This window comes from Triturus cristatus, chromosome 3_1 (assembly GCF_964204655.1).
Source record: "Triturus cristatus chromosome 3_1, aTriCri1.1, whole genome shotgun sequence".
Taxonomy (NCBI): domain Eukaryota; kingdom Metazoa; phylum Chordata; class Amphibia; order Caudata; family Salamandridae; genus Triturus; species Triturus cristatus.
Window position 1 is genome coordinate 697,785,251 of NC_140583.1, and position 13,360 is coordinate 697,798,610.

General features: G+C 41.4%; 1 protein-coding gene across 1 annotated transcript in view; it reads left to right on the forward strand.

The window, feature by feature from the left end:
- Window positions 1-13,360, forward strand: part of LOC146860813 (sperm-specific sodium:proton exchanger-like) — a 4,738,575-nt gene that overhangs the window by 1,531,948 nt on the left and 3,193,267 nt on the right. The window contains exon 6 of the mRNA XM_085646173.1: window positions 2,965-3,133. Within this exon, the coding sequence (XP_085502299.1) occupies window positions 2,965-3,133 (169 nt within the window). The remainder of the gene's footprint in view (window positions 1-2,964; window positions 3,134-13,360) is intronic.

Genomic DNA, 13,360 nt, shown 5'->3' on the forward strand with positions numbered 1-13,360 from the left:
GAATAGTAATTTTTATCCCTACGCTATCCAATGCTTTCCCTACTGTTGCACTCTCTGGAGTGGGAATAGTAATTTTTACCCTCCTGCTATCCAACGCTTTCCCTACTGTTGCACTCTCTGGAGTGGGAATAGTAATTTTTATCCCTACGCTATCCAACGCTTTCTCTACTGTTGCACTCTCTGGAGTGGGAATAGTAATTTTTACCCCTACGCTATCCAATGCTTTCCCTACCGTTGCACTCACTGGAGTGGGAATAGTAATTTTTACCCCTACGCTATCCAACGCTTTCCCTACTGTTGCACTCACTGGAGTGGGAATAGTAAATTTTACCCTCCCGCTATCCAACGCTTTCCCTACTGTTGCACTCTCTGAAGTGGGAATAGTAATTTTTATCCCTACGCTATCCAATGCTTTCCCTACTGTTGCACTCTCTGGAGTGGGAATAGTAATTTTTACCCCTACGCTATCCAACGCTTTCCCTACTGTTGCACTTACTGGAGTGGGAATAGTACATTTTATCCTCCCGCTATCCAATGCTTTCCCTACGTTTACACTCTCTGGAGTGGGAATAGTAATTTTTACCCCTACGCTATCCAACGCTTTCCCTACTGTTGCACTCTTTGGAGTGGGAATAGTAATTTTTACTCTCCCGCTATCCAACGCTTTCTCTACTGTTGCATTCTCTGGAGTGGGAATAGTAATTTTTACCCTCCCGCTATCCAACGCTTTCCCTACTATTGCACTTACTGGAGTGGTAATAGTAAATTTTACCCGCCCGCTATCCTACGCAGAAAATATTGAATATTTTTAATAAATATTACATTAATATATATGTATTAATTTTTTTTTTTACTTACATTAATCATTTAATAATTTTAATGTTATTTAAGTATTTTTAAGTATGTGTCAGTTAATTATATGTATTATTTCATTAATTTTACATTACTTTTAAAACATTTAAAAAATTCGATATTTTGACTAACTATATTATTTACAACGATATTTTGGATTCTATATTTTTGTATTTTCCTGTTTGGAGATAGGGAGTCGATATTTTGGTATTCTATATTTTGGCATCGATATTTTTGTAAGTCTATATTTTTGTAGTCGATATTATGTCAGTGATCCTGTTGGGACCAAGTAAACAATCTTTATAGAAAACTCATCTTGGAATGAACTGTGGGAACGTAATGGTTGAGCTGTTTAAGCCTGTATATTTATCTGAAATACTCCAAAGGATTTCTGGATCAGAAACACTCTTGAGTCCCAGCCGATACCCTGTTGTTGAACTAAGGCCAGAATACTGTCCATCAATGAATTTTTCTCTTGGTTCATTTCAATGGAAGGAGAATAGAAACAAATCTCGACTTGGGAGAAACTGGAGAAATTGCTTTTTTCATTCTACAGACATAATATGCAGAACCCATTTGTCTTATTTTGTGGACATCCTTTGATTCAAAAAGGAGCTTAAACAATACACTACCCTGTTTCTTCTAGAGCTCAGCATAGTGAATAGTTCTTTGGGTCATCCCTTTCCCCAGAGGACTGAAGGAAAGAATCATTACGTTGCCATCTATGGTGAAACTGTTCTTGTTTTTGTCAAAAAACCCTTCTTCCTTTGTTAAAATCATTATGCCTAAATCTGAAAGACTATGTATGTTTTTCTTTCTTAAAGGATTGCCACAAAACCTCTTCAAGTTCTTCACCAGATAACGTGTTACTCGAGAAAGGCATACAAAGGAGTTAGCTATTTTTTGAAGAATCAACTTTCCATCCTCTTAAGTATGATTCTTGTTAAGTAGCCACAACTCCTGGTTAAGCCATAGCTGAGGCTCTGAGACTGACAAAACCACATTTGACATACATTTGGCTTGTACCTCCATACACACCAGCAATCCTCAAGCTACATATCACAATAAGTTGACAATTCTGGTGTAATTTACCAACCTCAAAATGATCCATCATGCCAACCGATGTCTGAAAGAGCGGAGGTATCGGGAATATTTGTGAAAGCAGATGTGATTATTGAGGTATGCTTGGTCAGTGTAATCTAGTGCCTTGAAAGTGTGGGTGAGGAGTTTGAATTGGCTATTTGTGTACGAGAAACCAATGGAGCTTCTTCAGGTGTGATTTGAAGTGAGTACCACATGGGAGGTTGAGAGTGATTCTGGCCGCTAAGTTCTGGACGGTCTGCAGCTTTATGGTAATTTTTTTGTTGATCCTGGCTTAGACGGCATTCCCATAGTCTAGCTTGCTAGGGTGTGCATGAGGGCTTTCAGGGTGTTGATTGTGAGCAATTTGAAAATCTTCCTCCGCATCTAGAAAGAATCGAAGTATCAGACTGGTGATGGCTTTGACTTGGCTGGCCATATTGAGTTTGCTGTTGGTAATGATTCTGAGGTTCTTGGCACTGGTGGTGAGGGAATGGGGGGTGGGTGTCAGGTGTAGTATTAACTCATTCATTGCATGAGTGCTGTTCAATTTCTTTTGTATTTCTAAAATTTATTTTACATTTACTCTTTTGAGGCGAACAGAGTTAGATGTGCAACAGTTTAAAAGTAACCACTTCTTTTTGTCATGCTGGTTGACAAATCATAATTCACAAGGTAATGCAGTCTGCATCTAGAAAGTGCTGACTGCAACAATCCAAGGACATGCAAATGTGCTCTTGAAAAATAGTGCACTCTGTTGGCTTTGCCAGTGCTAGTTGCTTTGAGTTTATATCTGCTGCCTTACAACAGATGTATTGTCTTCCCAAGTAATATTTCCTGGCAAGTATGTTTCTGAATTCCTTATCGAAACACTAAACTGTCTCCCATTCTTTAACAAAATTATATTTTCAAAGTTACAATGATATACATTTTATGTTTCTTAAGTAACTCATTATTTAAGAAAGTGCTGTGCTATTGTTGTCTGATTAATTGCGTGCACGTGGTTTTTTTCTCTTGTTTTTATTTGCTCAGGCTTGTAGTTATTGCCTTGCTAAGTTTTTGGCTGCGCCGCATGGGGTATGGATTTACTTGGCGTGCTGCTGTTATTGTTGTTTGGGGTGGAATGAGAGGAGCGTTTACTCTGAATATGGCCTTGGTAGCATTCAACACAGAAGAAGTGGATATTTTTATGAAAGGAAAGGTAAGAATCATTCAGACATCTTACACCAAGCTGAAATAAATAATTTGAAAAACGTAATATTGTAATGTTCAACTATTTCTTTGTACTAAAATGTATACAATGTATTTTCGCAAATCATGCTATATATATGTAGCGAACTTATTGGGAAGGCGAATAAGAGAAATTCGCAGCAGAAAAAGGAATCATCAGTACAGTGAGAGAGGGAAAGCTAGCCAGTCCAGGGTGATTTAAGTCTGGTACCAAACAAAGAAAAATCCCATGTACTGGGAGATACATTATGACATTAAAACTTACACCTAGAGAGAAATAAGACATTTAGCGAACTGAAGTGGCGATTGAATAGAAGAAAAACAGCACTCGTTGTGGGTAACCACAGTTAGATGTATACGTGGTGATTAAAAAGTGAAATGGAAAGGGACAATGAGGGTAGCATTTGTAAGTACAACAAACATTTGCAATGCAATAGGTCTCGTATTCACTTGAGTTTAAGCTATTGGCATTGTAAATGACAATGCGTTTTATTTATGTTTCAAAAATCAAAACATAAATTAAAGGCATTTTTATTTACAATGCCAGTAGCTCAGAGAGAGGGGGAAAGAACTTGCAGTTTGCCATCACCAGTCTTCCTTCTGCGCCTCTTGTGGCTCCACTGCAAGCACAGGCTCCCAACCTCCCCTGCACCAATTCCAGAAGCTGCTCTGATGCATGAGAGCAGCTTCAGGATTGGCCTGAGCGCCTTGGATTTATGCTCCCAGTGAGATTGGGAGCCTGTGCTTTGCTGTCTCCAACCCAGCAATACAGCTGGGTTGGAGAGAGCTTCATTGCGCATGGATCATGCAGGAAATATTCCACAGGATTGGAGGGGCATCCAGGATACAAAAATTGCAGACTCTCTGATTATAATAGGCTGTCACTCAGGGAATGATAAGTCTGCCCTCATTGGTCAGTTGAGTTGTCGAGTGTGATCTCTTCCGACAAGGCACCCACAACTGGTTGCCGAGAATGCTGAGACCCAGGAGTGGAGTCCATGGGTTGGATTGCCGACTCTGTACCAAGGAGGAACTAAAAGCCTATTTACGAATCAGAAGCCAGCATTTAAGAAGTACAATGACACAAGCCAACAAAAATATGTGCGGAGAGTGGGCAGGTCTTCCAGTGCATGCCCTAATACAGCATGCCTCGCAGCGCGAGTAGCGCATGTCCGCTGCCGCTAGGCTGAACCTAAAAAATTATTCTCCCTTAATTTAGCCAATCTACTTAATTCTCCCTTTGCAGAGTGAGATGCCTGATCCCGAAATGGCTATCTGATGTCTACAGATTTGCAATACTTTGATCAGTAGACAACGGGCCAGGCGCCCTGATAGGTAAATACCACTTCCTGCCGTCCTCCTTTGCCATCTCATTCATTTTTTTCCTTTCAGCTTTGTCTGTCCTGCTGTGAGCAGCGTAGCAGCTCATGTCGCTCCGTCTTCCTCTTCCCTGAATGGAGCTATCCCTGAGCTGTGTGCTGACCCTGCTCTGACCTGCCTCTTGCTGCTCCGATTTGTCAGAAGCTCCACTCGAAGTTACTGGGATAAGTACAGCTCCCCCCTCCCCAGCAGGAAGCCCCAGTCTGGTGCTTTCTCCATCTGTCCCCATTAGCAGTTCAGCAAGCCATTATGTATTATTTCTAATGGTTTTATTTCACTTTCCTGCAATATACAGTGCATGTGCTATTTCTTATGCCCAAAAGATTGTCCGTGTGGAAGAGTTTGTAAAGAACGTCGGGTATGCAGATATCATGCACAGAGAGAAGCTCTCTCTGCGTACTTGCATACCCACAATACTTTGCAACTCTTCCTTATATTATTGCGGCATAAGAAAAATCACCCAAATGTGTCTGTCATGATCTTTTGTTCAGGCCAGTCTCTGCTTTCATTTCTTAAATCATTTCATGTTTTTATTGGTTTATTTTTGTATTGGTTATGGCAGTGGACAAATGCTTGTTATTTTTGCAATGTGTCATTTTTTTCTTTTCTTTTTTGTTGCAAACATATGCATGTCACCTTTAGATGACAGCAGTTTTACTTTGTTTATTTTTTTTACAATTTTAATATCTATTACATATGTTTGCAAAATAAAAATAAACAAAGTAAATGTCACAGGCTTGCAAAGGCCATACATGTTTTTGGTTTTGCTTCTAGAGTTATGACTATGGCATCAAAAGTCCCGGCACGAGAAGTGTGGTTGGGTAACAAGAAACAAAAATGTTGCAGGGTTCATGCACACCATGAGGCCAGTTGGCAGCTACGGTGAATGGCTGGGGGCTACGAGGACATATCTTTGGATCTCATTCCAGTACTGATTGAGTAAGAAAGAGAGGAGGCCCCAACTCAAGGGACCAAGGCACTACTTAATAGTGAAAAAGAGATGTATGTCCCTTAGAGAGAAAGATTAACTCGGATTCACACAAGCAGCACTTGAGTTGCATACAAAAGAACCCAAACTATAGAGACTGCATATATATTCAGAACACTCAACTGAAACACCACCAAGCCCAAGAATATATTGGCAGAGTCTTTATTTATAAAATCTTAAAAGTAGGCCTGGGCGCAGTATGCGTAGTTTTGCTACGCAAACTTCGCGGAGTTGCAAAAAGATTCCGAAAGTTCCACAAGTGGCGGAGTGCAGTGCGAACTACAGTTGTGGCAGGTATTCCTTCAGCTCGCCCTCGCGAGCTTACCGTTCACAATCGCGAACTCACCGTTCGCGATCGTGAGCGGGGAAAAAAACTCCCTTCGCACATCGCGAATTGGAGCTTTCTGCCCTCCACGAGCTCCACGAGCTCCGCGGAGTGCAGAAAACTCCGCAAACTCCGCAAACGGAGCGAAGTTCACCGCCCAGGCCTACTTAAAAGCCAATTTCTATTGTAGTTCCACAGTGTAAAATTAAAAACTTGAATAGTCTAACAATCCATAAACTCTAATATACAGTAAAACATTTCATACTGTACGCAATGTGTCCAAAATACATTTGAGGCCGGCTTAATCCTGATATTGTGACACATATGCATTCAATTATAACAAAATTGTCAAAGTATAAAACATAGCCTTTATTTGAAAGGGAAAAGTGAGGGAATAGAAGGTACTGTTATCCAACAGACTACATTGAAAAGCATAACAGAGAAAAACTCACACTATGCCTTTAAGACCTCCAGGACCTCCTTGTAGAGGGTCAGCGGTATAGTTGTTGGGCTGGGTGGAGCTAGGTGGGCGAGAGGAAGAGGAGGAGCGAGGACAGGACGAGGGCAGATAGAGTAGGGACAGGGAAGGTGATGGATGCAGCTGATGACACTCCGCTCCTCTTCCCTTTTAAGACTCTTACCTCGGAATTGAGGAGATCTTTCTCTGCAGGCATGGAAGCTGTAGCAAGTTGGATGTCCACCAACTACTTACAGTGTAACGTTAGTAAAACGGAGGTCATGCTGTTCGGTGAAGCGAAAATACTCTGGACTCCAGACTGGTGGCCTCCTGGTCTAGGCGTAGCTCCTGAGCCCAAACAGATAGTTAAAAACTTGGGGATTCGCCTTGACCAGGATTTGTCACTAAAACAACATACGAATTATGTCGCAGGCGTATGGTTCCATACTATTAGCCTGCTACGTAAAGTCTTTCCATTGTTGCCTGACCAATTTAGGAAGACGCTGGTGCAAGCCCTTGTTATGAGTCGGATCGACTACTGCAATGGTCTCCTGCTCTCGGCAAATGAGGGAGTATTGAATAGACTTCAGGTAATACAAAATACTGCGGCTCGCCTTGTTCTCAATGCTCCTCCTAGAACAGCATCAAAGCCACTTTTAGAAGAACTGCACTGGCTCTCTATCCGTCAAAGGATAAAATTTAAAACTTGCTGCCTAATACACAAGAGCCTAAATAGACAAGGTCCACTATATCTGGAAAATAAATTTATTCCATATATTCCAGCCAGAATGCTCAGATCCAGTAATGGGCACTTACTGGTAGTGCCGCGTGCCAAGAAGGCCAGGCACGGAAGTAAGGCACTATCAGTGTTGGGACCTAAATTGTGGAATTGTCTCCCTGTAGCTATTCGTTCCTGCTCCGAACACCTGATGTTTAGGAAACAACTTAAAACCTTGTTGTTCACAAATGCGATCTAGTGACTTCTGCATCTTCCACTCTTGATAAAGGACTATCCCGTCAGCAGCGCAGAGATACTCCAGCTGGAGTCGATTCTAGCGCTATAAAAACCTGCAAATAAATAAATAAATAAATAAATAAAGTTAGAAGTATAACGAGTCCTGGTGTCCGTCATTATTGCTGCTGGACATCACACTCCTGACTACCATGATGCCCCACAGGTGACAGTTAGGTCAGTTCTTTTTTTCCAGCTCCTTCTGTGAGGATCCTGGAGCATTGAGCTCTACATTTTTTTACTTTTATGTCAGAAAATTCTTTTCAAAAGCAGAAGATTTTGCCTTCACTCAATGGTTTGAAGATCCTTGTGTTCTTTAAACCTTTTTCTGACTGAAAAATATTTTTTCACAGTCACATAATACCACCTCGTTTCAACAAGCTGGCACAATCTGACCCACACTTTGTATGCATTGTGTGTTCACCTTCCTTTCTTTGTCCAGAGACTTGCTCTCACTGTAAAAAGAAAACTGTCAAAAGACTTTGAAGGACAAGGAGAAGATCAGACTGCAGATCCTTCACGAGAGAGAAAAGGTAGGATCTTCAAGTGACCTTGATGGGTCTCAAGCCTCCTACAAAGGGCCCTCCTCTCAAGAAGAATCGGTACACAGAAGAAGAACAGAAAAACTGAATAAAAACAGCATTCCCATCGCCGTCAAGAGGTAGGAGATCGACGCCAAGGGCAATACCTGTCTGCTCGCCATCAGAATCGACATCAAAGGTGCCCATGAAGCATCTATGACGTTAAAGAGGCTGATATTGGAAGGATCGCCATTGAAGCGCTTGCCGACAGCCCCGTTGGCCCAGAGAAAGCTGATGTCGAGGCACCACACATCGACGTCAAGGCCTAAGTTGAGGCATTCGCCGACTAGCCAATCGGCATCACACAACTGGTCGATGTCGGAACAAACCTCGAGATCAACATGTTCAACGTAGAGAAACTTGCAGGCACACCAGCAGTCAACACCGACACCAGACAGTCAATCGGTGTCAAAACAATCCCCGGGATCACCATGCTCGACTTTGAGGACCTCGCTATCGCACTGGCAGTTGACGTCAAAACCACACCAGAGATCTGTATTTTGCCATCAAAGGAAGTTTGGCATCTGCCAACGTTGAGACAATCATTGACGTAAAGAAATGTGCAACACAGTGCAGAGATGTTGAAGGCAAGAAGATCAACATCAACAAGCCGGTCTCTCTTTTTAGATTTTTCCTACTAGGGGTTCTGGGTCTCCAGGTGCAGAAAAGTCTCCTACTGACCCACCCATCAATCTCTGTCCCCAGTGACTACAAAACATTAGAAAATGGCATGACTCATCAGAGCCAGGGTCCAAATATTCTCAGACTTATTCACTATCCAGGCTCTCTGAGCGTACACCCCCGCTTAAACATACCCATCTGTATCCGTTTTCTCCTGAGGCTCCATCCTCAATTCCTCAGGTACAAAGAAGACCACAGAGACAATGATCACCATCCAGGACACCACGGAGACATTGATCAGGATCTAGAATACCACATAGAAGAACACTCTCCAGATCACGACGTTCTCACTGATCTAGATCTCGCTGGCACAGGCACACATCTCCTTCCTGGTCCACCACCTCTTACTCATTGGTGAGAGATAACTCACCAACATTATCAGACTCGCCCCCCCCCCTCCCCAATGAGGGTTACACAGGCGGATGATCTCATCACTTTCAAAGACGTAATTATAAGAGGGGCAGCGAAGCTGAATATTAACATTCATTCACCTGTCACTTCATCATCAGGCATATTCGAGACTCTCCATCACAGAGCGGCTTCCAGACCTCTTCTACCTTTGGTTCCAGTTCTATTGGAGCTGCTATGCAAATCTTTATGACTCCAGCAGCTCGTAGAGTTTAAAAAATACAAGGCTCCCGACCAAGACCCACTTTTCTTGAGATCTGACCCTCCTCCAGAGTCAGTAATTATAAATGCTGCAAGAAAAACACATACTGCAGCATCATCTTCAACTGTGCCTCCAGATAAAGAGAGCGGACAAATTGATTATGTAGGCAAAAATATGAACAGCACTTCTGCATCCTTTATGAAGTTTTCCAGCATACTGAACAGGCCCCACACATGTCTTTCTTTCACATGCCTGTGGTCAAAGATTTCCTAAAGGGTTTAAAAAAGTATCCCCCCGTAAGGTCACCTTCTCCTCTGTGAGAACTCAATGTGGTCCTCTCAAAGATAATGGGCTCCCCATTCGAACTCATACACAAAGCTTACTTGCAACACATTACTTGGAAAAAGCTTTTCTAGTGGCTATTGCTTCAGCATGTAGTCAGTGAATTCCAGGCTCTATTTTCTAAGGAATCCTATCTTTTATTTCATGCGAACAGGGTGGTCAAGAGGAAGCATTAGAGTTTTCTGCCCAAGGTGATCTCTTATTTCCACATCATTCAGACCCTTTCTCTTCCATTTTTTTCCCTAACCCTTCCAGACCAGCAGAGAGGGTTTTACACTCATTAGATCTTAAGTGAGTCCTTCAGTTCTAATTAAACAAACAAAAGGTATCAGATAATCTGATCATCTGTTCATTAACTATGGTCCAATGAGAACTAGTATTGCTTCTTCCAAGCAAACCATTTCTAGGTGGACAGTATCCTGTATAGTGCTTGTCTACCAGTTAGCCAATAAGTCCTTACCTACCAGACCCAAGGCCCACTCTACATGAGGTAATGTGTCTACTACTGCTCAGGAAATATACCCATTGCGGAAATGTGCAATGCTGTTACATGGAGATCTATACATACATTGCTAAGCGTTATTGTCTTAACTCAGACACTCGGGCAGATGCTCAAGTTGGACAGGCTTCTTTAAGAAATCTCTTTGGATAATTTGTTTTCAACTGTTATGCAAAGGTTCTGTTCAGCCACAGTAGTGTGGGATGGGCTAGTTATTTTATTTAGTGCTTATGACTATTGATGAATATCACAAACCACAACAGAGTAGGGTGCCAGTTGGACCCCAAATTGGGTTAAGCGCCTCCTTTTTCGAGTCGCATGGGGGCCGTTCAGAATGGGAAGGCCATCCTTAGTGAAAGTTGATGCCTCACACACAAAATAGTGTCATGTTTCATCATCTGCATCCTCTTCCCACTCCCGTAAGTGGTACTACCGAGGCGGACTGGACCTCTGCAAAAACTTGGCGGTAGGAGGGAGGGTAGGAGGGAGAAATAGGATCCAGCTAAATTAAAAATACCTTTGGGTTACTCAGTTATCACTTTTATTTGTGAGGACCCTAGGTATATTAAAATCCAATCTAATTACGGGTGTCACAAAGTACAATGACTCATGCCCGCCCTATATTTGTCAACATGTTTCTGCCCTCAGAACTTAGCCTGAAAGGTCAGGGGCATTCATCAGGGCAATAGGATCCCCACAGTGTTACCCTAGGTCTCAAAAGGACCCTAGATATTAATGTAAGTGAAACACCTACTAAGTGTCTGCAGTGAATCCTATCTGGGCTACTACCTCCGGGATTCCATAGATAACCTATTCAGGGAAAAACAGAAAAAAACCATAGTATGCACACATCTGTGTTGCAAAGAGAGACAACACACTGTATGCACACGTATACAACTGTATTACAAAGAGAGATAAAATATCGGATGAAGGGATGCATGCCAATTTAACAATGGATCATTGGGAAGCTGAATATATGTGGGCCAAAGAAAATTGTGAAATATTGAAGTAAGTAATTTTATGGATACTTTTTATCGATGAGCTGTTTTTGATTTGGGAAGGAGTAAGAGGTGAAATGGAGCATTTTTTACAATCCTTCAACAAAAATCTTCAAAAGCTACAATTTACCTATGAAACAAGCAATGAGACAATTGATTACCTGGATATACAAGTTTACATCGAAAATGATAAGATTTGCACAAAATTGCGCCTCAAACCAACTAGCTGCAATAGCATCTTATTTGCCAACAGCCCACATCCAAAGGCACTAAAATGGAGTGTGCCTTCCAGAGAATTCTTAAGCACTAGCAGGAATTTGTCAGAGGAGCAGAAATTTGAAACCCAGGGACAAGAGGCGTTTGAAAGATTCAAAAGACGAGGCTGTCCTGTGTTGGTCATAGATGATGCTTTAATGAGAGCAAAAGCACATAGTAGAGAGGATTTTTTGGGTATCTAAGACCACTAAAAGAGACACAAAAGAAATAACAAGATACATTATGGACTTCAATCTCTAAGACAAAAATGTTCAACAAAAGTGGTGAGAAAGTGATACAGCGCTGAAAATCTGGGTAACGGGTATCAAGACAAAACTCCGTACCTAATATATCCTCCCTTCATCACAGACCAAATATCACATTAACACATCCACTCGTACAATCATTGGTGGGGCCCATAACACCAACATTCACACTAAGCTTGTCACTGGCCTGCACTTACGGGAGGAATAATTGTTTCCAAGCGCTGACATGAAAGGAATACCTTATAACCTATAGAGAGAAAACTTATTTACACTTCTATACACTAATACCTTTATTACTACACATCATAAACCTAAACATTAAGATACTCCTCCCACGTGATCGACGGATCAATTTAGTTGATTTGAGTTTGATGATTTAGTCCAGCTAAAGCATACTCAAAAATCCTGATCTACTCCCTTTCAATAAACGACCAAACACATTTTCTTGTTAATCAATAATTTTGTTTATCTAAATAATGCAAGAATTTTAGTTCCATCTAGCAAATTTATTAATCATCACGCAAATCACAGAACACAATATTTACCTATTCTGGCTATCGGTCGTCCTCTAAATCATCAAATTTAGTCGTCAGCACGCTACAGTCCCAAAGATCAGGTCAAGGACCAGAGACATGCAAATATCGATCAGTGCCCATAGATTTTCAGAAGTCCGTAGTTCATCAAGTAATTGGGCAGCAATTCCGTCTGTCAAAGATTGAGGAACACAGCCGTCACGTAGCGTCACCGTTGTCTCCGTCAGCAAAGGAAATACGAGAAAAAGTAGAACTGTCCTTTCTATTCTAACATCATTTATATAATGGAAATAAGGTTTAAAAGATACAAATTAGAGAATTTGGGCTTATCCCGTTGGGCGGTTGGAATCGTCCGGTGAAATTTTCACACAGTTCATGATGGCATATCGTCAGGCATGATCCATCCGGTTCCTTGCATAAGTCCTTTGTTTGAACATTTGGCAAGCATCCCATCGTGACCTTGCTTGGGTACACCGAGTCTGGGGTCATGACGAGGCCACTGGTACTTGGAGTTGGCGCAGGCACACTTCACCCGAAACCTCGTGGAATGGTGGCCCTTGCGTCGAGCATGTCAGGCAGCCATCTTGATTTTAGGCCCAAAGGATAACTTAAGCGAAACAAACACACAAAAGTAATTAAAACATGGAAATTCCGAATAAAATGTTAACCCCTCACTAATTCCCCTATGTGCTTGTAATTATCTAGCATATGGAGACATTTAAAGCGTTCATATTCACCCAGTGATGTCATCTGGTGCAACTTACGAAAACGTCTCAAAAGCAACATATATCATGCGATATTCTATTTTTCAAGTATTAGTATGCGTACATATGTTAATTACAAATTATTTTAGCCATGCAAAATGCAAATCCCACGTATGTTTCATACATTAGTAATGTTGATTAAATTTCACACGAATACATTAATAGTATTATAATTAATAGATTATTTAAATTAGTTTAAACATGCAGAATGGGGGGTATACAAAATTTTGTACTACCTGCTCCATCAATTTTGTATCACTTTTATGGAGTCGAAGTGTGTTCTTGCTTTTATTCATAACTCCGTTTCCCCAGTCTCTTCTCTTTTTGCTGTCTTATACATATGACATGAGTGCGCGCTGGCGCAAGACAGAATCTTATTGTAATTTGTAAGCAAACAGTATTGTGGGGACGAAATTGCCATATTTTTTAACGTTTTCTATATCGTTTTTAAAATCTGCTGACAGTCCTCTGCACAGACTTTAAAAAGTATTTTACCTGCTGATAATT